Source organism: Hyaena hyaena, unplaced genomic scaffold (genome assembly GCF_003009895.1).
Source record: "Hyaena hyaena isolate Hyena2069 unplaced genomic scaffold, ASM300989v1 scaffold_178, whole genome shotgun sequence".
Lineage (NCBI taxonomy): Eukaryota > Metazoa > Chordata > Mammalia > Carnivora > Hyaenidae > Hyaena > Hyaena hyaena.
In genome coordinates, this window is record NW_024080807.1 from 854464 (window position 1) to 880989 (window position 26526).

Genomic DNA, 26526 nt, shown 5'->3' on the forward strand with positions numbered 1-26526 from the left:
AAAAGTAAATAAACCAATCACTTCCTTCGCATAAATAGAGGTGGAATACCTGTACCCTTCCCTTCGCAAGAACAGTATAGGCTGACATTTGTCATCAGAATCTTTGTATCTAAGATATCAAGACTTTCTTTACAAATCAGCTTCTTGATTATTTATTTACCCTGCTGGTTGAAAGTACTGCATTGTCCAAAAGTCTTTAAAAACAATGGTTGGGAGTAATCTAGTCAATGCATTCATTCATGCAGTAGAGTACATTAGGCAGGACCATCCGTGCCCTGAAGGGCGGTTTTGACTGATTTTTGGCAGACTGATTTTTGCTTTCATTTACATTTCCCTGATTGCTAATGAGGTTCAATTGCTTGGCTCATAGTCTTTGTCCATTTATTAACTAAGAATTTTATCATTCTCTTGTTCTCTTGTTGATTGGAAGAAATTTATTAGCTATTCTAGATCCTGATTACCATTCTGGACACTCATCTCTTGTTTTTGTTTTGTTTTGTTTTTAATGTTTATTTATTTTTGGGACAGAGAGAGACAGAGCACTAGAGGGGAAGGGGCAGAGAGAGAGGGAGACACAGAATCCGAAGTAGGCAGCAGGCTCTGAGCTGAGAGCACAGAGCCCGACACAGGGGTTGAACCCACAAACTGTGAGATCATGACCTGAGCCAAAGTCGGACGCTTAACCGACTGAGCCACCCAGGCGCCCCACTCATCTCTTGTGTCTTATATGCAATGCAAATATACGGTCTCATCCATAACTTTGTCTTTTGTCATGCATTGATGTTAATATAGTCAAATTAATAACTTTTTTTTCTGTTCATGTGTCCTGAGAAATCCTTCTCTATCCCAAAGTTATAAGGATATATATACACAATGGAAAAATACAGATTTGCTGTTCACATCTGGGTCTATAAATCTACCAGCGATTTAGTTTTGTATATGGTGTGAGATAGAGATCCGACATTTTCTTTATTTTGGTAGCCACATGTCCCAGAGTCACTTATCCAAAAGGTGTTTTCCAGACAGTGAAAAAGGAAGAGAATTTAAACAATTGGATTCTCAACTATGGCACAGCACACCTATACATATAAGTCTAGCCTGATTTATTAGAATACTGGATCCTTTAGGTAAGGATTACTTTTTATTCACATTGTGTCCCTTGTGCCTACCATAATACACAGCAGATAGTAAGGCATCTGTTAAGCAGTCAAAAAATATAAATCCCCTTATAATCTAGTTACCATCACCTTGCAGGCACACCCACTGTGTACTTAGGCTATACAAAATAAATGCCGTGCCTCTTTACTTTCTGTTGCTTCTCTTTGAACTACTTCCTACTTGCCTTACCAGTTGGCTTGTAAGCACCTTCTAATTTCTCCAGGCAAAGCTAGTGTGTTCCTCTTCTGCACCCACAGAGCACCTATAAATACCGTTAAGCAATACTTGGGATATTGTCTTATAAGACAAACTGACTTCGGGATCTCTGCTGAAAATCAAAATTCAATTCTTAGAATATTAGAGAACTACACACTTTTTCCCAGCCTTTGGAGATCAGTGGACACAGGAACTTACTGGTTTGGGTACTGTATATGAGCTCCAAAGAGGCATCCTGAGATCTTTCCCAAATCCGCTGACATACTCCCTGTGATAGAGCAGACAGTGCTGCTTGTTCTTCTGCATGACCCTGGGCCTCCCGAATGGCAAATTGAGTTTCTCTGTGGCTGTTACTAAAATGAAAATCACATAAAATTAAAAAAGGTTGTAAAATTAGCAAATGTTTCTATGCATAAAACTATCATTCTCAGGGTGCCTGGGTGGCTTAGTCGGTTGAGTGTCTCTGACTCTTGGTTTCAGCTCAGTTCATGATCTCACTGGTTGTGTGTTTGAGCCCTGCATGGGCGCTCCACGCTGACAGCACAGAGCCTGCTGGGGATTCTCTCTCTCCCTCTCTCTCTCTACTCATCCCCCACTTGCTCTCTCTCACTCTCTCTCAAAATAAATAAAAACTTTAAAAAGACTACCATTCTCTGGTGGCTTATTAAATGCCAGTTACTCTGATAAATGTTTTACATACTTAACTTCTTAATTCTTACAACTCTGAGGTAAGTGTAATTATTCCACTCTACTTATTACAAACCTAGGGCTTAGATAAGGTATTTAGCGAAGCTGCTAACAGCTCACAGCACATATTTTAAGAGGGACAACCTCAAAACCAAAAGGACACACTTTGTAACAAAGATGACCTATGTTAATAATTATCATTAGAAGATGTTATAATTTTATTTATAAAGAAAAGTATGTCCTAACGCGTTTATTTATTCTTACTTGCCTGTTAGTATATTCTAAAAATCCATCGGGGCACCTGGGTGGTTCAGTTGGTTAAAGTGTCCAAGTTGGGCTCAGGTTAAACTGTGGTTTGTGAGTTTGAGCCCTGCGTCAGGCTCTGTGCTGATGGCTCAGAGCCTAGAGCCTGCTTCGAAATCTGTGTGTCCCTCCCTCTCTCTCTGCCTCTCCCCCTCTTCCACTCTGTCTCTCAAAAATAAATAAACATTAAAAAAATTTTTTAAATTAAAAATCAAAATAAAGATCCATCAATTATTGATACTTTAAAAACCTACAAGGTATTCATGCCATGGAATAACACTCAATTGATTATAAAACGATTATCAACCAACCAAGACATGTACCGAACTCTTACTGTGTGCTAGGCACTATTTTAAATGCACACATAGATTAACTCATTTAACCTTCATAAAAACTCTATAAAGACGGTATTCCCATTTTATAAATGATGGAACAGGCCTAGTGAATCTAACACAAGAATACTGAAAAGATAACAGGTAATAATAATGTTGCTACAGGCCAGCTACTGTTCTAAATTCTTTCCATGGGTTAACTCTTTCAATCCTTACAACTGCATGAGGTGGGTACCATTATTATAGATGAGTAGACCAAAGCACAGAGAGGTTAAGTGATTTGGCCCAGGTTACACAGCCAAGAAGCAGTAGAGGTAGGACTTCACCCCAGGCAGTTTGGGCTGTTCACATCTAAGAAAGGGAACAGAGGACTGTAGACAAGGCACAACCATTTCAAGGAATTTGTTGTGTTCCTGGAACCATTATAACTACCCAGGCTTGCAACTGACCTTATTAGATCTAGTTTTGTGTTTTCCCCCTCCTATATATTGGCAATACAATCTCTATGTTCAAAAGAACCTAAAAAAAGCAATATTGTGTTTTGTTGGGGCTAAACATCAAAGACTTGACATGTTTTTTACTGACTTACTTTCATCTTGGGAGAGATGTAGCATTTGATTCACAAGTTCTAAAGCAGCATTCTGCAAAACAATGTGGGAAAGGGAGAGAGTAAGTCAAAGTGGTAACACATGTGGTAAAAGGTGATCAGGATTGTTTCCTGATCAAGACTGCAATAATCACAGGAATATTTCACTACTTAACAAAGAAGCCAACCTAACGAGTTTAAATGCCAATTCTGCCACTTACTCAGAAATACAGAGATACTATTACTCCTTAAAATACTTTGTGTGGGAGTTTGCAATGATACAATTGATGATAGGACAAAGCATTTTGACCACAGCTAGGATGAACTACTAAATTGTTAGAACAACATCCCTGCACTTCTCAGGCTTTACTAGGAGTACAGCCCACTGAGGGTCTTGTTAAAATGCAGATTCTGATTAGTAAACCTGAGCTCGGTGGGGCCTGAGATTCTGGATCTCTAACCAGCTTGCAAGTGAGACATATAGATGCTGATCCCGTGACCACACTCTGAATAGCAAAGGGCTTTGTTTACAGAGAAGAATTTGGAAGTTGACAGTCAGGTAGACCAAACATCTATGACCTGGGACAATTTACCTAACTTCTCTGACCCTTCCTTGTTCCTAAAATGTGGACTAAAACACCCACATTGTAATGTTTATTATTATTATTTATTGGGGCGCCTGGGTGGCTTAGTCGGTTAAGCGTCTGACTTTCACTTAGGTCATGATCTCGCGGTTCGTGGGTTCGAGCCCCGCGTCGGGCTCTGTGCTGACTGCCAGCTCGGAGCCTGGAGCCTGTTCTATACCATCTATAGGTAAGAAACCCACATCCATACTTTGATCTTGGCTGTGGATTGGACTTTTATTGGGAAACTTGACGGGACATTTACCCTTGAAAGCCTCTTTTGGTTGGCATCTATTTATATAGTTATTGATATATGTGGTGTAATGTCATTTTGAGGAGTAGAGAAAGTTAAGTCTTTGCTGACTCCAGGTTATAAGGAATCATTCTTGCGTGAGGTAGCAGGTACTTGTTTAACTCTACAACAACATTTTGAACTTGCCATCAAATGCACCTTGACATTGGTTTTCACTTGAGGGACTCCTGGTAACTGGGCTCCAATTCCATTCTGAAACCCCAACCCCCACCAACGTGCTCTAGCTCTCACAAGGAGAACTTGCATTTTGAGCGCCTGTTCTGACTCCTTGCTTTTTTGGGATGAGAGTGAGGGCTCCTAGCACTAGAATCTTGCCTTACTAAGCGTCTCCTCGGATCTGAAGTCAGGCTCCTGAACTCAGCCAAGTGTCTGATGCACTTGAAAGACCTATAAGAGGTCTTGTAGTTGTAAGAGGGATGGTTTACCAAGGAAATCAAAGAGAGCTCCAAGATTCTACTATTTTGAATGGATAAGGACACTTAGCTCACAAAGGAATTAATGATTTCCAAAGAGTGCTTTCCAATTTACAAACCATAGTCACATACTTAATTTACAATGCATCGCTCATCCCCAGACAAGGTTCAGAGAAACCACATACACTTACTTAGTAAAGAGCCTAACTAGAACATGAGCCCGGTTGTCAGCTACCCTGGCTATAACCCTGGTTATGGAAATTAGTTTGCCCCTTTATATTTTACGGATATGTAAAGTTATTACTTACATTTTGTAGCTGAGGGCATGAACAATTGAGAGTATCTGTGGGCAGTGGAGTAGTAAAGCCACAAACAGAAAACTTCGACACTTCCTCCGCATGAGATGGCTCATAAAAAGGTACCTTCAGAAGATGGTTTAAACTACCATGGGTGCCATTATTTGGTGCTGGCTGAATGCGTAGAAGATCTGTTTTTAGAAATAAGTTTAAAGTAGTTTTAAATCAAAAGGCAACAGTATCTATCTAGGAGATGGAAGAAAACAAATTGCCATTAATAAGTTCCGTCAAAGGGTGGGGCACCTGGGTGGCTTAATCGATTGAGCCTCTGCTCAGGTCATGATCTTGCAGTTTGTGAGTTTGAGCCCCACATCAGGCTCACTGCTGTCAACCTGTCAGCACAGAGCCTGCTTCAGATCCTCTGCTCCCTCTGTCTGTCCCTCCCCAGCTTGCACTCTCCCCTGCCAAAATAGTTAATAAATAGATAAATAAATAGATAAATTCTGCCATAAAACAGTCCTATATTGCATGTGCCATTGGGTTTCCTGACTCTGTGGGTTTCTACCACCTCCTCTTTCTAGAGGATGGGGACAGTTGCTGTAAAAGCTATAGGAATTTTCAGGAACTCTTTCTGCTCCTCCAGAGAAAAATATCATTGCTTAAATGGTCACTTTGTTCTTTAAGCATATCATGGGTTTCTAGCATAAAAGGGTATAGTTTTATCAAAAAACAATTTTGAAGAAGTTAAATAATTTACAATCTTATTTTTAGTATATTTACTTAGTTACATGAAACTTCTCCAAGGACAGACACCTTTAAAAAATAAACTCATAGATTTTGTTTAATATTTAGATAACTTTTCCTATTTTTTTCTATAACAATATACAAATATTTTATAAACATAGCCAAGTGGCTCCTGCAAAATACCACCAAATAGATCTCTTCCAGAACTGAAATCATACCTAGTTCCTCCTAAGCTTCCCCACAAAGGGCCAGCATCTCTGACCACACACTCAGCTTGGGAATCACGAGTCGAAGTTGTTAAGGCTACAACACATTATTTTTAAATGGATACTCTTTGGTTTCTAAGTCATATTCAATCACCACACACCTTTGGCAAGATTAAGAGTGACAATTGTGGGTATATTTATGTCAGGATTCTAAGGCTCAAGGTGAAATTGCAACTTACCCATTGCCTTGCCTAAATGATTTGTTAATACAATGGTTTGAAGTATGCATGTAGACAGAAAGGTAGGGGAGATCCCTTAAAGCTCTAGTTCTTTAAGGCTTTTTTAAACACTGAATATAGTAATAAGCATCCATCCAAATAGGATTTCTATCATCCTTTTATGCCAGAAGCTTTTTCTCTGTAATTACAAGAAAATACTTGTGCTTTTAGGGGTTCTTTCTCTGCTTTGAGAAGTTGGAAATGTAATTTTATTTATCTAAGTTTTATTTAGTTTTCAAGTAATAACTAACTGATTGGAAAAGCTGGTCTCCTGAGATCTAATGTTTATCATTACCAGCAATCAGAAACAATAATTTCCTATTTATTATGTCAGAATAATTCTGAATGGTGTGATTTGTTCTTATCTTTTCAATTTTCTTTCTTCTTAGTGCAGAGCAGTCAACTCTGGGATTCAATTTATTACCAATGTCAAAATACATATTTTTAAAACTACATCTATGTGTTGATGTTAAGCTTATATAGATATACTCACCACACATTAGGTTATAGACTTCGATATTTTCAAATGGTTCAATTTCAGTCTTCTCTTTAAAACTGGGCCCATGTGCCAGAAAGATAGCCTAGGTGATAAGAGTCCTACTGTTACTAGATGCCATCTAACCTCAACAACAGATGGTGGAACAGACACAATTTCTTTCCGTCACCACTCTCGTAGCTGTGTCTCGGGCTACTGTAAGGATTTCTTTTCAGATTTGAAAATGACTTTTATATCATTTCCACCTGTGACTGGGATGCCACCAATCCCAATAAAATATAATCTATATTGTGTTTATTTTTCCTAAGTGTACCCACTTCCACAGCACCTTGCATGCCAACAGACCAGGAAAAAATAAGCAACAATGGACAACCAATGTCAGCACAGTTCTACAATATCTACACAGTATGAATTATAAATTCACCATCTAACATCAGGTATTCTTTTGATTATCCTTTCATATCATGGTTCAAATATGTTAATACATGACCAAAAAATGCTGAAGTTTATAACACTAAATTTTTTTCACAGCTTATACTAACCCACTGATTTCTCAAATATATCTTTGAGATATTGAGATATTTCTCAAATATCCCTTTACTTTTAGGAAGCAGAATTCTAAATATTTTTAATTTATATTTAATTAATGTTAACTGAATTGTATTATTCATAACAATATAACTCAGATTGCAAATAACTAGAAGAAAAGTGTCAAACATAATTATTTTTTGGTAACAGGACTATATTATACATATATCCTTTGTTTTCCCAAGATAATCAGCAAATAAATAGAGACATAGGTTTTATTTCTAGTAATTAACTTAATTATGAAATAGTACTCTATTTGATAGAGAAGAATTCTGTGTCCAGAGACTTTTCAAATGTTTACAAGGAGATACATCACAACAATGTTGAAAGGTAGTATATTCATAAGGAGCCCAACGCATTTTCTTTTTTTGGGAAGGGATGTGTGTGTGTGTGTGTGTGTGTGTGTGTGTGCGTGTGCGCGTTTATTAATGGAAACAGGTAAGACAATGAGGTTGCCTGTTAGAATGGCTAAAATTAACAAACCAAGAAACAACAGATGTTGGTAAAGATTGGAGAAAGGGAAATACTTTTCCACTGCTAATGAGAATGCAAGCTGGTGCAGTCACTCTGTAGAACAGTATGGAGTTTCCTCAAAAAATTAAAAATAGAGCTACCCTAGGACCCAGCAATTTCACTACTAGGTATTTATCCAAAGAATACAAAAATGCTGAATTGAAGGGGCACATGCGCGCCAATGTTTATAGCAGCACTATCAACAACAACCAAATTATGGAAAGAGTCCAAATGTCCATTGACTGACAAATGGATAAAGAAGATGTGGTATAATACTGCTTGGCGATGAAAACAAATGAATTCTTGCCATTTGCAACAATGTGGGTGAAACTAAAGAGTATTATGCTAAGCGAAATAAGTCAGTCAGAGAATGACAAATAACATGATTTCACTCACATGAACTTAAGAAGCATAACAGACGAACATAGGGGAAGGAAAGGAAAAATAAGATAAAAACATAGAGGGGAGAAAACGATAAGAGACTCTTAAATACAGAGAACAAACTGAGAGTTGTTAGAGGGGAGGTGGGTAAGGGCATGGGTTAAATGGGTGATGGGCATTGAGGAGGGCACTTGTGGGGTAGGATGAGCACTGGGTGTTGTATCTAAGTGATGAATCACTGGGCTCTACTCCTGAAGCCAAGGCTACACTGTATGTTAACTAACTTGAATTTAAAGAAATAAAATTTTTTAAAGATAATGAGGTTGCAAAAAATCATAAAGTTTACCTATGTGGGAATATCAACTATACTTCTCCCGCGGACTCTTCCAAAGTGTCTTTTCTCTGGGCTTCCGGACACACTCTGCTCCCAGTTTTCTTCTTTCCTCACTGACTATACTTCTAGATGTCTTTGCCAGTGATTCTTTTTCTTTCAACCTCTTCAAGTAGAATTGGTTAGAACTCAGTACTTGGTCTTCCTCTCTATGTATACTCACTTTCTAAGGATCTTATCTAGTTGCATAACTTTTTAATAATTTATATACCTAAAATTCAATTTTTTATTTCCGGGTAGACTCTCTTTAGGTGCCCATATAACATCTCTACTTACATGTCTAATAAATATTTTAAACTTAAAATGCCCAATTGAGCCTTCACTCCTTCTTCTCCAATCACCCACACAGCCTTACATCCTTCCAATAGCCAATGAAGGCTCTGCTGCCCTCAACACATCAGGCACACTCCTACCTTTGGGCCTTTGCACTGGCTTTTTCCTCTATGTGGGACACCTGTTCCCTGAATACTTGAAAGGTTGATTCTTTCACCTTCAGGTCTCTGTTCAAATGTCATCTCAATGAATCTTACCATCTCCACTTCATGTAAAGTTGCATACTGCCCCCAAGGTACTCTGAGCCATGCCCAATTTCCTCTTACTCTGCCTTATCTTTATTTTCCATGGCACTTATCCCCTAATATACCAAATAATATATTTTCTTGTTATGCCAATTGTCTATATCCCTCTGTTAGAATGAAAGCTTCATGAGGGCAGGGATCCTTATCTGTTTTGTTCACAGGTGTATTCAAAGGCCCTGAAGACTGCCTATCACAAAGTAGGTGGTGAATAAATATTTGTTAAAAAAATAATAAAGCAGTCAGTTACCTCCATGCTCTTAAACTCATTGTTATAACCATGGTTGCCTCCTCCACAGGTTGAATATGCTTTACTCCTTTAAAGAAATGATATTACATTGCAATCAATACATTAATATGAGACCTTATTGTAAACTGACTTTTAACAGATTTTTATGCAGCTTCTGCTTTTATATAAATAAATTTTCTGCCAACAACTGCATAAAAATAGTTGTTTTCATTCTCAAATTCATAACCATAGACGAACAAGCATAGTCGTAGGAGAGAAGGAAGGAGAATTCCAGAACCTATAAGTAGAATTCAAAAGCCTTTGACTCTTAGATGTTGACAAGATAAAAACAAAGGCATAGATTAAAAAATTTTTAATATAACTTCAGGTCAGCTATGTGTCAATAAAAATTAATTAATTGATTTAAAAATGTAAAAAATCGTCTTCAAGCTTACCTGTGTCTTTATACATTAATGTCTGTATGAGTAAGAATAGCTTAACTAATATACTACTTAAGCATTTCAGTGCTTTACAAATAAGTCTTTGAAACTGGGAAAAAATATTGATTCCTATTTTACAGTAGAGATATGTAGAGAATTATTGTAGAAGTATAAAGGACATTGAGGGGAAGTTCATTGTAACACTTGGTAAGAAGAAGCCAATATATTCTTATAAATCCAGAATTTATTTTTAACTTTTGGGCTCTTTTTCCATAGACTGTTGTTCTGATATTTGAATGGCTTTTCAAATTTAATTGATTTGTCTTTTACCCACCTTAAAATAGTTTAGTATTTGAATTGAGGAGTTTTAGCAGTTTTACACATGGTTGGTTTTTGTACATGAAAACGAAGTGGTGATAAATAATGTAGATTTTTTTTTAAACTACAATGTCATACTGGTTCAAATTAGGTCTCTAATGAAAAAAGAGACTCTTATTCCCAAGAGTTGGCCTTAAGAGATTTGTCTCATTTGCTTTCCCACCCCCCACCTCCCACTCCTAAGGGTAAACACACACACATAATGTTTTTGTTTTTATGTTGTAGGCAGGACTTTAATTTAGTGTCCTAAAAAATGAGCTTCTAAAACATTCATTAATGACTCTCAGCTTAAATAAAAACAAATCACAAAATTAAAAATAAATCATAACACTGAGCAGGCTACCCTCAACTGTACCCAATAGAGGGAAGAAAGGAGAGGCTAAGTACTTACAAGCTGGAATAGGGGAAGAAAGGGAGTCCTATTTATAAGGGGTTTAAATTCAATTACCCTAAGATGCCAGCTCATTACCTTAGTTAATTCCAGTAAAATGTGGGGCATAAGAGTTGTTTAAAAAATATGTGTATCCTTCTTGCATAGGTATTTGCTTCCTTCAAGATTACTGGAAACTAGGGGTGTCTGAGTGGCTCAGTCAGCTGGGTGTCCAACTTCAGCTCAGTTCTTGATCTCCCAGTTCGTGGGTTTGAGGCCCATGTCAGGCTCTGAGCTATCACAGCCTGCTTTGGATTCTGTGTCTCCCTCTCTCTCTGCCCTTCCCCTGATTGTTGTGCGTGCGCGCACACACACACACACACACACACACACACACACACTCTATCTCTGTCAAAAATAAATGAATAAACATTAAAAAAAACCTGGAACTATTTAGGGATAATTCAGTTTTAAATTCTGTATGGGAGGCTAGAGTATTCATTAATGAAAGCACAAAAAGGTTTTTAGAACCAAGTCATTGGTAAAATTCTCTGTAATTTGGCCTTTTATATATCTATTTTCAGAAATATCTTTTTTTGGAATATTTTCAGCTCTTAACCCAACTCAATCAGAAAACTTTAGTCAATATTGCAAAGCTTTATTCAGAAGTAAAAGATAAAAATTACTGTTTGAAAAAGCTCTATGTTCTATTCTTCTCAAGTGAAAATGTTACAGATTTGCTCTTCTAACTGCTCATGTTTATGCACTCCAGCCATTAATTCAGCTCTGGAAATTACATATGGAAAAATCGAAGCTGGCATTTGGAAAAGATGAGTTGATTTTATCTGTCATGATTTAGTCCAACTTCCAAGTACCATATGAAATCTTCTGGAACAAATTCTCTTTTATCTTCTCCATGTCTAATTAATAAAGTCAAGATCAAGGCCGGTTTCTCTGCCACAGTTGGGTAATGACACAGATGGGAGATGAGTAAGACTTCTTTCCTGACCACTCCCCACCCCTTACTCTGCCTGTGAAGTATCTTTCACATTTTCCCTTGCTTTCCTACTCTGCCACCATTCTAAGCTAGATCCTTATGACTTCTGGCCTGAACAAAGTTCCTAATTGGTTATCCTGACTCTGAACTTCAGAATCTTCCCATATAACACACACACACACACACACACACACACACACACACACACACACACACCTAATCATATTGAACACTGTGAGCTCTTAGAAATGCAAATCCACATAACCACAAAGTCACCTGCAGCCATCTTGTATCTACCAATGGTCTAATTTCTTTCCAGGCAAAGTCACACTTTTTAGTCATGACAGGTAAAGTCCATCACTGGGAGAGAAGCTTCATTTACCTGGTGCTCTAGCGACACAGAACTGGTGCAATCGCCGGCATCTAGGCCTTCTGCCTGCAACCCCCGCCCCCCCCTCCCCGCCCCCGCCTTGTCCCCAGAGCAGCTGCTGCCCATTGCTCTGGGCAGAGTATTTAGAGAAAGAAGAAAGAAGCACCTCTGAGAAGACGCAACCGGGCAGTGCTCAAGGGTTGGCAAGAAGAGCATGCCTTCCAGCAAAAGAAAAGTGGTCCACCGCCTCCTGCAGACATGGCTCCCCATCAGGGAGCTCAGGGAGCTGAGCAAGGGTTACGTTTCCACTGCCTCTCATCTTCTTGGATGAGTGCCTCTGTACAGTGCACAGACTGCGCAACAGCTTGGGGCAAACTGCTGTGTGTGACATCTAGCTATCCCATCCTTAATTTTCTTTTTTCTTTTCTTTTTTTTTTTTTTAAATATTTTTATTTATTTCTAGGAGAGAGAGAGAGAGAGAGAGAGAGAGCGTGGGCAGGGGAGGGTCAGAGAGAGAGGGAGTCACAGACTGAAGCAAGCTCCAGGCTCTGAGCTGTCAGTCAGCACAGAGCCCGACGCGGGGCTCGAATCCACGAACCGCGAGATCATGACCTAAGCGAAAGTCGGACGCTTAACCGACTAAGCCACCCAGGCGCCCCCATCCTTAATTTTCAAGGCCCAGAGCAGGAATCACACCTACCAGGAAGCATCCTCTGATGTTCTCTGACATCCTAGGCAAAACTCTGACATCCACACGTGGGGTGTGTAATCACTCTTATTGTTTCCGTGTACCTTGCACTTCACCCCAGTGTGCCCGTCGTTATGCCTGATTATAATTGTTGTCTTCCTCCCTGCCTGCGCAAAGATCCTGAGGGTGAGGACTGGGTCTATCCCCATTATTAGAAACGTGCCTGGCAAACATTTGTCACTTTCCGATCATAAAATAAAAAGCTATTATTCGTGTTCTCTAAGGGGGCAATTACTTCAGATGTAGTTTCAAATAATTGGGTTTCCTCAAATTAGCGAAATCCAACACATTTTAGGCAAAATGAGGATGGTGATGATGATGATAGATTATACTAAATGACAAAGTTTGCTATAACTCTAGGAATGGAATATAGTCTAGTTATCAAATATTGGTCATTATAACCAAAGACAACATACTTTACCTACTACCAGAAACCAGGTAGCCTCATGAGTTAAAAATTGGAGGTAGAGTGACTTAATCAGATGAGACTCCTTGGTTGCTCTGGTTAGGGCTATAATCAACATTTCTTTTGATATTAAGTTAGTTTCCTTTAACATCAAGAGAATAATAAAACCAGGCTAATCTTGTGTTACAGATGATGAAAATGAAGCCCCAAGACATCAATTTGTTTACATTCCTCCAACCCAGGCGTGGTGGCTTGCTGATCTTTTTACATCTCACTGCTAGCTATTAAACATAAAAAGCTCATAATTTGAGACTGGGTGTTATGTAATACCCGCAAGAGCCTTGCCGGCTAGATTCTCCTTCTATAACCCGTAGGGCATGTTATACGATGGATGAGCACTTTCTCATTTTGTACCAGTGGCCTCCTAACTTCTTTGATCTCATACTCTCAACAGTAAATATTTGGAGAATTTACCCACATTTGGACATATATAGTAAAACTTAGTCTTTTTAAATCTTCTGGAGAATGCTATGGTGAGCCACACAGTGAAGCCAAGGACCTTCACAAAGGGTTATGAAATGTCTTATCCCAAGAAGAGAGGCCAGTGCCATCTAGTGGCCAGGTGTGAATATGCACACTCTCTGGCCCTAGCGGTGTATTGCTTGGGGTTCCTGGTTACCTCACAGAACAAACTCTCCCAACTCCCTCATCTTTTTTGTCTTCACTTTGTTACATATATCTTCCAGCCTCTGTAATCCCATTGTCCTCTGTACCCCCCGACATTACGTAGCATGCAAATAAGGCCAGAAAAAAATATGATCCTGATTCCATTTAAAACCACTTAGGCACATGGAAAAAAAAAACAACAAAACACTGGCATGAAATACCGAAAAAGGAAACATTAGTTAAACTATCAGAAAGTGTATATCATTTGGTTTGCTGGCTTATTATCAGTCTTCTTCATTTGACAAGGAAGGCGGGAATCCTGTCTGTACCCAAGTGCCTGGAACAAAGCCTGGCCTACACAATAACAAGCCTCAGTAAAATTTTGTGAAGCCAATGAATTCATTGGTTATCTTGGGATGAAGCAATTCAGAATGGTTTTCATTTTCTCTAAATGCAATTGTAATTTGCTATGCTCAACAATCAAAATGAATTAGAACTAGAAAAAGAGAAATAAATGTTACGCCTAATTGGTTAGCTTGGCCTTAGAGCCACAAATGTGCTCTTTCCTAAAAACCACAAAGATGACAAAGATCTCAAAGACCTATCTAATCAATTACTTACTGCCAACCTGGAAGACAGCTGATATCATCTTTACATCCTGTCAACTGCCTGAAAAAGATCTGAGTGAGGGTTAAGAATGCGATGGTACTTATGGTTTCTGGAACAGTCAATAAACAGTGCTAACTTTCTTCCTCCTGCGCATCCATATTGAGATGATTAGGACACTAAGATTGGCCCCTAATAACAGGTAGTTCAAATGCAGAAATGCTGGGTAGCATAGAGAAAGTCAAGGATTAGGGCACCTGGATGGCTCAGTTGGTTGACGTCTGAATCTTGAATTCAGCTTAGGTCACAGTCTCACAGTTCATGAGATCAAGCCCCAGTTCGGGCTCTGCGCTGTAAGTGTGGAGGCTGCTTGGGATTCTCTTTCCCCTCTCTCTCTGCCAAGTGCACCTCATGCTCGCTCTTTCTCAAGACTTAAAAAATACGTATTGATAAAAAGGAAATATCATTGTTCCGGAAAAATTGCATAAATTAAACACAGTAAAATTAAGGCAATGAAAGATGGTTGTTAAAAGTATTATGAAACAAGTAAATAGGCACACATACCTCACAGCCAGCCACTGCCGATCCACCAAAAGATGAACTTTGTCAATTCTGACATTTTTGGCAAAGTGTAGTCGTTTTGGCAAATCAGGAGTCAAATAGGGTTTGAAATGCTGATCAGGTTTTCGGCACTAAATAATAGATTATTTGTGTAAGTTATAAAATAGTAAGCTAATTCAACAATTTCATTTTCTAAGACAATCAAGCACTTTTTAAAAAGTAAGAAGATTTAAAATTGGTTAATAAAATGAGGCTATTAACCCTGTTATCAGTGTGGCCAAACTCCCCAATTATGTTGCTTTTATTGTTGCAACAATACTTAAAATTACAATTAAAATATGATTTAAATTATGATTTGATGTTTGATGTTCTAAGTTTTTATTCCTGCATTTATATTTTTAGCCAGTATAAACCTCTCCTCCTTTTTTGACAGACAATAGAAAGGGTCTAGATTTCAAGTGGCAATTACAACTTTTGAATTTAAATTATGTATGTGTATTATAAACACGTTAGTAAATATCAATAAAGATTTTAAAGCTCTGCTTAATTTCACCAAAATCCTTTTACAGTTGATTCAATTTATGCTTGAAATAACCTACATTCGCTTAATTCTCAAGGCAAAAGGTTTTGAAACCTAGTACAGGCTCCTTGTTTGTGAACAATTCATGGATTTCTGAAAAACTGGAGTGAAATTTTGTGTCTTTCATAATTACTGCTGTAATTAAATGGCATATTTTAAAACTGTGTCAAGATGCAACTCAGTCATCTAAAAACAGAAGTGAGGAAGTGAGAAATAGAACTACAAAGGAACTTTTTCTCCCTTGTGACCTTTTTTGAGAAACAAGAGGAAAAAAATACAGGTAAGAATATGGGAAAATAAATTTTTTTCTACTTCTTCATTTTCTTATTTATTTCAAGCTTTGATAATCTCACAAATATTTTAAGACTGTGTAACATCCAGGCAATACATTGTGGCAGTCATTGGTTATGCAGCTTCTTCAAAGATACAAGGGACTGGAATGTGCCCTTGAGGACCACAGATCATCTGACAAGCCACACTTTCCTAGCTGGTGTATAGCCAGTGTAAATCCAGAGGAAAGTGGAGGCATACTGTCAATTTCTGGAGCAGTACAGGGTTATCCTTTGCATTTGAGAATTTAGGATGAAGACCCTAGAGTTGAGAAGACTTTGGTCATTTTATCTAAGAACAAGGTTGATGCTGTTGTCTGTCATGCACCCAGAATGTTGGTGAACTTGTCATGTTTGATTATCTCTGTCCAATATAAGCTCAAAATAGGCCTATTGGGAATACTGTACCACCAGAATACTGTGCCACCACATGGAATATTTCCTGGGAATAATGCACTACTCATGAAATCATGGTCCATTTTTTCGGGGTTCTATAAGCTCTAGGCCCAGTCTTTATCTGCGATGCCATTAATGGTTTCCAAAGCTGGTGGTATGCAATCCTCATGCACTACAGGATCATTAGAGATTTTTCCTTCCTCAGCAACAGGGATTCTGCTATATGGCTCATGAGGTGACGGGGAAAAGGACAACATATGTGGTTTTAGAGAGTCCACCTGTTGAAAATTCTGCCCATCCAATCAGCATTACCACACTGCCTGTATGCCCTTCACCAGTAGGGGGAGACATTGCCTACCGTGTTTACTTAAGACCAAAATATCAGAAAGTGTAAGAGAAAAAAGAAGTGATTCACAGTCTAAAGAACTGCTGCTCTAATGGTCATTTCTGCATCAGACTTGCAGTGGGTCCCAGGTTACAGTTAACATTCTTCACGTGCTGTTTTCTTACCTTCAATCAGTCCCATTTCATCCTAACAATTTTTACTATAATTGCACACGACCTATATACTTAAATAAACCTGGCTCCACCCCCAAGCAATGATAAACTCACGAATTCCGTATCACAGATAATATACTTGTGAATATACCTTAAATACAGAATTATTAAAACTACATGTAAGAACATTTCAGGTCTCTGTAGGAGCAGTGAATTCCACGTTGAAAACCCCAGATTGCTTTAAGCTCCGTATTTGGAATTTGTCCCACTAGTTTACTCACAACCCGGGATGTGGGAACCAATCAAAAGCAGTGGGAATCAGACTTAGAGGATAAAGAGATCATTTTGTGCGCCTGTAGGAAAAGATGTGTAAGAGTTCATGATGCACTATTTTCTTACATTAAGTCACACAAAACATGTGACTGGCAATGCTGCCTGAAGCTCACTGGCATGGCCCTTTTGAATGGAACATCAGCCCACTCGGTAAAATCCAGGAGTCAGGGCCACTGTGGCCACAAACTAATCTCCTCTAGTGGTAGCGACTGCCAATGAAAACACCTAAGATAAAAGCAGCTGCTCTACAGGTAAAGTAAAACAACAGAGGGTTTAAGAAATAAATTACGAGTGGCTTGGACTCAGAAATGTAGAATATAAATTTCTTCAAATCCAGATTTTAAGGACATTATATTAACTTAGATATATGTATTAGGACACTGTATACTTACACTGAGGTTCCTAACAATTTCTTCAGAATTAACTGTTATGAAAGATAATAAACAAATAAACCACGTTACAAATGTGAACAACTCAGATGTATTTGACACATACATTTATTAATGACTATGATCTGGTAAAATTAATAAGAATTCTTTTAGAATGTATTTATTGGTTTTGAGAGAGAGAGAGAGAGACAGGGGGAGAGAGAGAGAGAGAGAGAGCATGAGCTGGGAAGGGGCAGAGAATAAGGAGAGAGAAAAATCCCAAGCTCCGGGCTCCATCTCACAAACTGTGAGATCATGACCTGAGCCGAGATCAAGAGTCAGACATGTAACAGACTGAGCCACCCAGGTGCCCCTAACTAAGAAATTATCTCAAGCAAAGAATTATTTTAGAATTTAAGCTATAATTAGAATATATTTTAACCTAACAAGTAGAGTATATTCATATTTTAGTCATATTAATGTTTAATTGATTGAACTTTTAATTAATATAACTAGAATGCATTAATATGGAGAGTATATTACATTATGCATTATTTATTATGAATAGAAGTAAAATATATTTAACCTAACAAATACATGGAAAATATCAATATTTTATTAATAGTAATGTTTTACTTTATTAACATGATTAAGTAGAGTATATTTTTATCTAACAATATTTGATATTACCATAGACTTTATAGACAGATGATATTTAAACAAGGAAGGAGATTTCTCATTTGCTTCTGTGTGGTCCTTCCCAAGAAGTCAGAAGAGGTCTTGTGGCAACCCCTATTGCCTCAGAATCAGGAAGTTATGGTTACTCACTTTCAATTTTACCCTTTCTTTTCACATGCGTGTCTTCATACTTACAAGTGTAAAAGTCCTGAGGTATATTACGGGTCCTGATACGAGGGGCAGGCCCTTCATACATGTAGAAGTTTATTCGAGAAAAATAATTAGTCATATACTCTATCTTGTCACAGTAAGTCTTATCCATTCCTGAATAAAAAAGAAAAAGAACCCACTGAATGTATACAGATGGTAACAGTTAGTTGTCTTTGATCATGTCACATCAGAGATATTTTATAGTGGCAGATCGCAAGCCAAGTTTCACTGAGAATCTATATACTTTATCCTATTATTTCACTCTAAATGGCAGAACTTGAAAATCCTGGCAGTGGAGGAGAAAGCATATGTTTATCAGAGAAGAATAAACAAGAATTATAAGCAGATCATTTGATAAACATAAATCAATTAATTTCAAAGAAAAAATCCTCTGTAAAGCTAATTAGACCTTAGGTGTATTATTTAAGTTTATATACGTAGCATGTGCTTAAAAAAAAAAAAGATTTGGTAGTTAAAACTCTTCTGTTTGAAGGTTCTTCAGACTACTCTTAAGTTTTTATTTTTATATTTATTTCTAAATTTATTTCATGTTTTATAATTTCTTTTACCAAAACGCACATTAAGATGATTCCCTTTAATTTTAAAACAATAAGTCAATGTGTTAAAAAATTTCTAAATTTTTTTTTAATTTTAGAAATTTTTAAATAAATTACTCTGTTTCTCATTAACTTGATGTTCTAAAATATGAATAAGAGTTCTGTAGACATGGTCCTTTTCCTCCTCTCTTCTTTGCCTGGTTTCTTAACAGCCTTTGGAGCTTAGCTTGACTAATGTAGAAAGTATCAACCCATCTAGAAAAGGCCTATATCTGCTTTATGTACCTCCACACACCAAATTTAGTAAAGTACTTGACATCAAATAGACACTCAAAAAATATTTGATTGAATGACAACCCAATCATATCTTTGTTAAGTACTATGAATTCCAACTTCACAGAAAAGTAATTAATGGATGGATTTTCAGAATGAATGTTAGAATAATTAAACTAGAAATTTTAGTTTTAGTATTCTATTCTAAATCAGTCTGCCACATAACGTATTATTTACTTATTCAAGAACTTCTAGGTCAAGAAGTATAGACTTTATACTATCACTATCCTTTTTGCATGCTCCTTGAAGTGAGAAGATATAATCAATGATAAAATATGATTTCGAGGGGAAAAAAAAGCATACCATGGTCAGCTAAAAGGATTATATTGACACAATTGTCTAAGTTCCTCTGTTTTAGGCCTTCCATCAACATTCCAAAAGTCTTATCTACCAACTGTAAGGCTTGAATTACCTAAGGAAAAAAATTGGAGTTAAGATTGTCTTCATGAATTAAAATTTAATTAATGAAATCATTATCTAAGGGAGTGAGTAAAAACTAAACACATTTCCTTCTCTGAATCAGGATTTTGAAATAGGACATTAGAACCCAGCACTGTGATACCACATTTACCAAATACTAATTCCCTAAATTTCAATAAACAAAAAAAATTAAACCAGGTTTTCTACAAAGGAATATAGACTACTGTCCAATTAGTATCTGAGAAAAATGTTCAGCCTCAGCAAATATTTAGCTGCAAAGGGTTTCATGATAATACCCAATCCTGGGGAGAGGAATCCACAGACAATTCTATAGAAGTCCACATGGTTACCCCCGTGCTGGGGGATCATACTCTGCCTAACCAGTGTGTTAAAAAGCGTCTACCCTGCAACCTAACAATTCTACTTCTGGGAATTTGTCCTCATAAACACATAGTACAAATGGCGATTTATGCCTAGGGTTATTCATCACTTTATTTGTTTATTCATTCATTCATTCATTCATTTATAATTTCAATATAGAATTTCAGTAAATTTTGATTTCAATATAAAAATAAATATGGTACACATACTTAACAAACATTTCAAAATGTATTTTAAAGAACCATGGCATGGGGAACTGCTCATTATACAATGCTAAACATAAAATATTAAAACCAAACTGTATGTACCCATAGATATTTCATAATCCTCCTTTCATGTCTAAATATATTTAGGACTCCTTAGTAAACACACATGCACATAAAATGAAAAGGAAATGTATCAAGGGACTATTAACAGTGGTTGTCTCTGAATAGTGATTTGGAGTTCATTTTTATTTTATTGCTTATATTCTTTTATGTTTTAAAATTTTCTACATCTTATCAGTATAGTACATTGATCTGACAAGGTTTAAGTGTATAATTTTTTTTAAGTTTATTTACTTTGATGTTTATTTATTTATTTTTTTATATTTTTTATTTATTTCTAGGAGAGAGAGAGAGAGAGACAGCGTGAGCAGGGGAGGGTCACAGAGAGAGGGAGTCACAGACTCTGAAATTGGCTCCAGGCTCTGAGCTAGCAGTCAGCACAGAGCCCGACGCGGGGCTCGAACCGACGAACCGCGAGATCATGACCTAAGCGAAAGTTGGACGCTTAACCGACTAAGCCACCCAGGCGCCCCGAAGTTTATTTACTTTGAGAGAGAAAGAGAGAGAGAGAGAGAAAACATGAGCAAGGAAGGGGCAGAGAGAGAGAGGGAGAGAAAGAATCCCAAACCGGGAGCTCGATACAGGGCTGGATCTCACAAACTGTAAGATCATGACCTGAGCCGAGATCAAGAGTCAGATACTAAACTGACTGAGCCACCCAGGTGTCCCTTAAATGAATGACTTTTAATTGACTAACTGTTCTTCCTTTTTCGGTGAATGTAAGAGCAAATGGATTGGGGGGAAATGTATAACCTTTTGTAGTACTATTATAAAAATTATTGCTTTTTTTTCTTTTTTTGAGAGAGAATTTGAGGTCTTTTTTTTTTTTAAATATTTTTATTTATTTGTAGGAGAGAGAGAGAGAGACAGCGTGAGCAGGGGAGGGTCAGTGAAAGAGGGAGACACAGACTCCGAAATAGGCTCCAGGCTCTGAGCTGGCGGTCAGCACAGAGCCCGATGCGGGGCTCGAACCCACGAACCGCGAGATCAAGACCTAAGTGAAAGTCGAACGCTTAACCGACTAAGCCACCCAGGCGCCCCAAGAGAATTTGAGGTCTTAAGGTGACCATACACTCTGGTTTGCGAGCATGAGTCATGGTTCCCGCTCATTGTCATGGCATAATTATGTCCCTTTTCACAGTCACCCTACTCACTACTCCCAACTACAGAACCTGGCACTTGGCACCATTGGACTGCCCACGGATTTGAAATCATCTGTGCAGATGTCTGCCTCCCCAGAAGAACGTGAGCTCCTGCAGGGAAGGAACCGTGCGACCTAACTGATCACACACTTTCCAAGCACTGAGTTTTTCACACAGTATCCACTCCAGGGATGGTACATATCACTGAATGTCAAGTGACCAGATGCAGCCCCCTACTCTAGCCCAGACAAAGGAAAGAAAAGAAATCCCCATGACAGGCAACAAGTGAGCAGGTTTTTGGGTGGTAAGATAATAAATAGGAATAGAAATGTTTGCAGCTTTGGGGTAAACCAAGTCTGGGTAGGAAACCTTGCTTCTTTCACGTGGAATTGTGAGCCTTTACTTTCACAGTGGATATTGCAGAAACAGTAAAATCAGTCTTGATATAATGAGTTAAACGGTAAGATCCTCAGTAAACAGCTGTTTGGGGGGATCCAAAAGTTCCCTTTTGTAAAATGAAATTTAAGATTGCAGAGGATCCTGCTAGTAGAAGGCTCTATGCAGCATCAACATAATGGGCTTTTCAATAGGCACGACATCCTTCTTATGTATTCTACTTCCACATGCTTTCTCAAAAGTGGAGGTCCTCAGTGCTGTAGAATCATTCCACCATGTACATGAGCATTATCAGCAATTAAGTTAATCTGAACTTAATTTCAATTGTCTTTTCTAAATTGAACTTTTCTTTCCATCTAACATGTAATAGTTTGTTTTTCAATAATGAATTAACAGCTGAATCTTGTTAAAGTATTAGACCATTATTTAAGGTTATTCAGAATCCATCAGGACATTCTATGCCTAATTCAACTTCAATACTAGAGAATCATCGAAACAAATTTGATATCAAGAAGTTTCTGGGGGGTGCCTGCATGGCTCAGTCGGTTAAGCATCCGACTTTGGCTCAGGTCATGATCTCATAGTTCGTGGGTTCAAGCCCCGCATCGGGCTCTGTGCTGACAGCTAGCTCAGAGCCTGGAGCCTGCTTCAGATTCTTTGTCTCCCTCTCCCTCTAACCCTCCCCTGTTCACACTGCCTCTCTCTCTCTCAGAAATAAATAAAACATTTAAAAAAAAAAAAAAAGAAGTTTCTGGGGTGCCTGGGTGGCTCAGTTGGTGAAGCATCCAACTTTGCCCAGGTCATGATCTTCCAGTTTGTGAGTTCAAGTTTTAAAGAAAACGTAGGTGTGAAAAAAAATAAACACTTTTTTCTGTTTTTGCTTAAAAAAAATTTTTTTTGAGAGAGAAAGCATATGTACACAGGACTGCTAGCATGTGAGTGGGGGAGGGGCAGAGGGCAAGGGACAGAGACAATCTTAAGCAGGCTCATCACCCAGCATGGAGTCCAACACAGTCTGATTTCATGACCATGAGATCATGACCTGAGCTGCAATCAATAGTCAGATGCTCAACTGACTGAGCCAAGTGCCCCTAAACACCATTTCAGCTATCAAATTTTTATTTTTATTTTTTTAAATGTTTTTTTTTTTAATTTATTTCTAGGAGAGATAGAGAGACAGCATGAGCAGGGGAGGGTCAGAGAGAGAGGGAGTCACAGACTGAAACAGGCTTCAGGCTCTGAGCTGGCAGTCAGCACAGAGCCCGACGTGGGGCTCGAACCCACGAACCGCGAGATCATGACCTAAGCGAAAGTCGGACGCTTAACCGACTAAGCCACCCAGGCGCCCCTCAGCTATCAAATTTTTAAAGGTTTCTTAAAATAAAATCTTGTTATACATTAACTCATTATTTACTTTATTTGCCCTTTCAAAATAGTTTCTGGGTAAAGGCTTCATTTTTCTTCACCCATAAGAATGCCTAGCACAACATCACACCCACCAGAAACTATTAAAAGTAAATCTTAAAGGGATAGCAGAGCAAGAGCAAGAAAGTATTGATGACTGAAAAATCGAGAAGTTAATAAGCTTTCAAAAGAGTGAGTGAGCAAACAAAGTAAAATAGTCTTTTTGCTTTCAAATTATGTCATATTAACTCTGAATTAAGGTATATGATTAAAAATAACAATAATAGTAAAAGCCATAGAGCTTTCCAGGTTCTCTATCCACTTTGCCTCTTCTTCTAGGACATGGTCTTAATCCTTCTTCTATTTTTACTTTTCATTCTCTCTTTAGAACATCTTCATTTCCATGCACCACCTACTTGCTGCCAAGCTGCCTCATCTTCATCTCCTTTGAACTTTCAATCCATATTCAATTGCCTTCTGGGCATCTTCATTGGACACCACAAGCACCTTAACCACAACATGATCTTCTCCAAATTAACTGCCCTCAGTGGCCTCACTGATGTAAATGAAAACGCCTACCAGCTAATGATAGCAATCTGGCAACTCTCCTTAATCTCCGTCTCTACCACCCAACTCCACACATGCTGAGTCCATCTCCCAAATGAATCTCAAATGCATCTCCTTCCTTCCATGATGGTTGCCACTACCCTAGTTCAAGGTGCAATTATCTCTTTTCAGGGGATGCTGCAAAGCTAACCCATCTCACCCTGTTTTCCCAGGTTGCCTCAAACCCACTCCTCTTACACAGTAAAACATCCTTAAATACTCCCAGATCTGATCATGTCACTTCCTTGAATAAAATGCCTCAGTGCTTCCCTTGCACATTACATGGCCAACAAGGATCTGTATGATTTGGGGCCTGTCTCCTTCTCTAGGCTTCTTTTTAGCCATTGCCCCTGGATCACAGTGCTCCAGACATGAGTGGGACATAATCCTCATGCAGAGATCCAAACAGTACCTGGCATGAAGGAGCACACAAGCGTTAACTGCCCTTACCATTCTTACCATTACCATCTTGTCTATTGTTGGAAGCCGGCTCTGGCAGCTCCAGGGGTCCCTGAAGGATGGACGGTGTCGGCGAGGGAGAGAGTGAGAGAGCCCCGAGATCCTTTCTGATCACCAGGCAGGAATCTCTGTCCTGTCAGTTTTGGTGTCTTTATTTATAGGTCAAACGTTAACATGGCATCGGAAAAAGGAATTTTTACAATGGATAGTTCTCTGTGATAAGATGTTTTTGGAAAATGTACAGAAACAGGTTTTACAGAAGTCTTCTTGCAGAACTGCCCCAATTATGGTGAGGTTGAGTAACTAAGAAAATAACAGGGGATTCACATTTTAATAATGCTAAGAGTAAGTCATAGGTTTGTAGATACTCTTATCCATCCTCATCACAGCTGCCAGGGTAAGGGAAGGTGTTTGTGGAATGTAGGCCTTAGGGAAGGGGCTGCTATACACTGTCAGTTAGCAAAGGTGTATGTAGTAACTTATGTTCTGCTCTTATCTGTTCCTTCTCTCTAAGTTAGGCTCTTTGTCTCCGGGCAAGACTTGATTTTCCAGTTATATTCTTTATGGCACCGGAGAGCCAACCATACCTTTAAAGAGTTTGGCTCATTTCCAATACATAGAATAGTCTCTTCGAGTGCATATACCTTTGTGTCTAGTTTTATGATTTCTTGAATAGCTAGGGCATGAGAGATATTTTTGGTTAGCTGATTTACATGTTGAGTTGTATGAATATCTTGGACTAACGCAATGGTAGAAACAGCATTGTACATGTAAAGGTCAATCTTTTATGAGTAAGGGTCATTAGCCTATTCATAGCTCAAGGGAAAGTATGGAGGGAAACAGGACCTGCTGGAGACATGATGTCTGTTCCCATAATCAAAAGGAGAAGTTCCCACAATAAGTTCCTTCACAAGGTGCAATCATCATATCAGGGCCGGAATAAGGGGACAAGTCACTCCCGATATTGATCAACAAGGTACCTTAGGGGTCATGCTCAAGCAGAGATAATTGAGTGGGGGTGGATATCGGTCGTCATCTGACTGGCAAGAGGCCGTGCAAACTTGCTTTAACCTCACCAGGAGTTTTCTTGACTAGTGGGCTCAGAATGGCTCCCAACAGTCTATTTGTCTAACCATTGGGCCTTTTGCCTGTCTGTCCCTTTGTTCATTCTGTGCATTCCTCTACCATGCTCACCTCCTCCCTCAACCAGGCTGTTTGTGACCTTGTTTTCCTTTTTATTATTCAGAGAACTTTCTAACCAGTTCCAGTCCCTGCCTCACACCAGACTAATTAGGACCTCTTCAATCACTCCTCAGGGTACCCTGATCTTTTCCTTTGCAGCACTTTTCAACATTATACTAGAAATTTATTTGGGGGGCACCTAGGTGACTCAGTAGGTTAAGCGTCCAACCTCGGCTCAGGTCATAATCTCGTGGTTCATAGCATGGGTTCGAGCCCCACATCGGGTTCTATGCTGACAGCTCAGAGCTTGGAGCCTGTTTCAGATTCTGTCTTCCTCTCTCTCTGCCCCTCCCCCACTAGTGCTCTGTCTCTCTGTCTCAAAAATAAATAAAAAACAAGCAAAAAAATTAAAAAAAATTTATTTGGGAGCTAAACTAGAGCACTGACTAGAAGAAGAAGAGAGGGTGCCTAATACTAAGTCAGCTGCAGGGGTCAGACTAATGCAGATTACAGTGTGTCCTCTCAAACAATTAAGTGTGGATAAGAATTAAAACAGAAAAGAAGTGGTGAATGTACTTCAGATAGTTACTATGTCACTCACCCTTAAAATAGCCTGATTAAATGTTAAATTCTGGGATAGACCCAAAGCGGTGTTGGAACATGGAGGACTAATGGGTTAAAAATGGTAGGACTTGAGCAAGGCCTTGTATCAGGAATCATTTTGGTTTAATGGGAAAAAAGAAGGGTATTTCTTTTTTTAATTTTATTTATTTTTCAGAGTGAGACAGAGAATGACAGAATGTGAGCAGGGGAGAGACAGACACAGAATCTGAAACAGGCTCCAGGCTCCAAGCTGTCAGCACAGAGCCAGGCGCGAGCTTGAACCACGAACTGTGAGATCATGACCTGAGTGGAAGTCGAACACTTAACCGACTGAGCCACCCAGGTGCCCCAGGGCATTTCTGATAAACCGCAGAGTCAGGTTACCAGAATAAATATGCTTGTCTTCCAATGGAAGACAACTGTCAAATAAGTTTCCATGAAGCAGGAAAATGCCT

The 26526-nt window shown here is 38.5% G+C and overlaps 1 protein-coding gene across 1 annotated transcript in view; it reads right to left on the bottom strand.

Moving 5' to 3' along the window:
• The window catches only part of ENPP3 (ectonucleotide pyrophosphatase/phosphodiesterase 3), a 76896-nt gene that overhangs the window by 18051 nt on the left and 32319 nt on the right, over positions 1–26526 (bottom strand). The window contains exons 14-22 of the mRNA XM_039240401.1: positions 19456–19564; positions 18248–18376; positions 17399–17430; positions 14874–15001; positions 9350–9416; positions 6649–6736; positions 4940–5118; positions 3286–3337; positions 1573–1727 (exon numbers count right to left, since the gene is read on the bottom strand). Coding sequence (XP_039096332.1) covers positions 1573–1727; positions 3286–3337; positions 4940–5118; positions 6649–6736; positions 9350–9416; positions 14874–15001; positions 17399–17430; positions 18248–18376; positions 19456–19564 — 939 coding nt within the window. The remainder of the gene's footprint in view (positions 1–1572; positions 1728–3285; positions 3338–4939; positions 5119–6648; positions 6737–9349; positions 9417–14873; positions 15002–17398; positions 17431–18247; positions 18377–19455; positions 19565–26526) is intronic.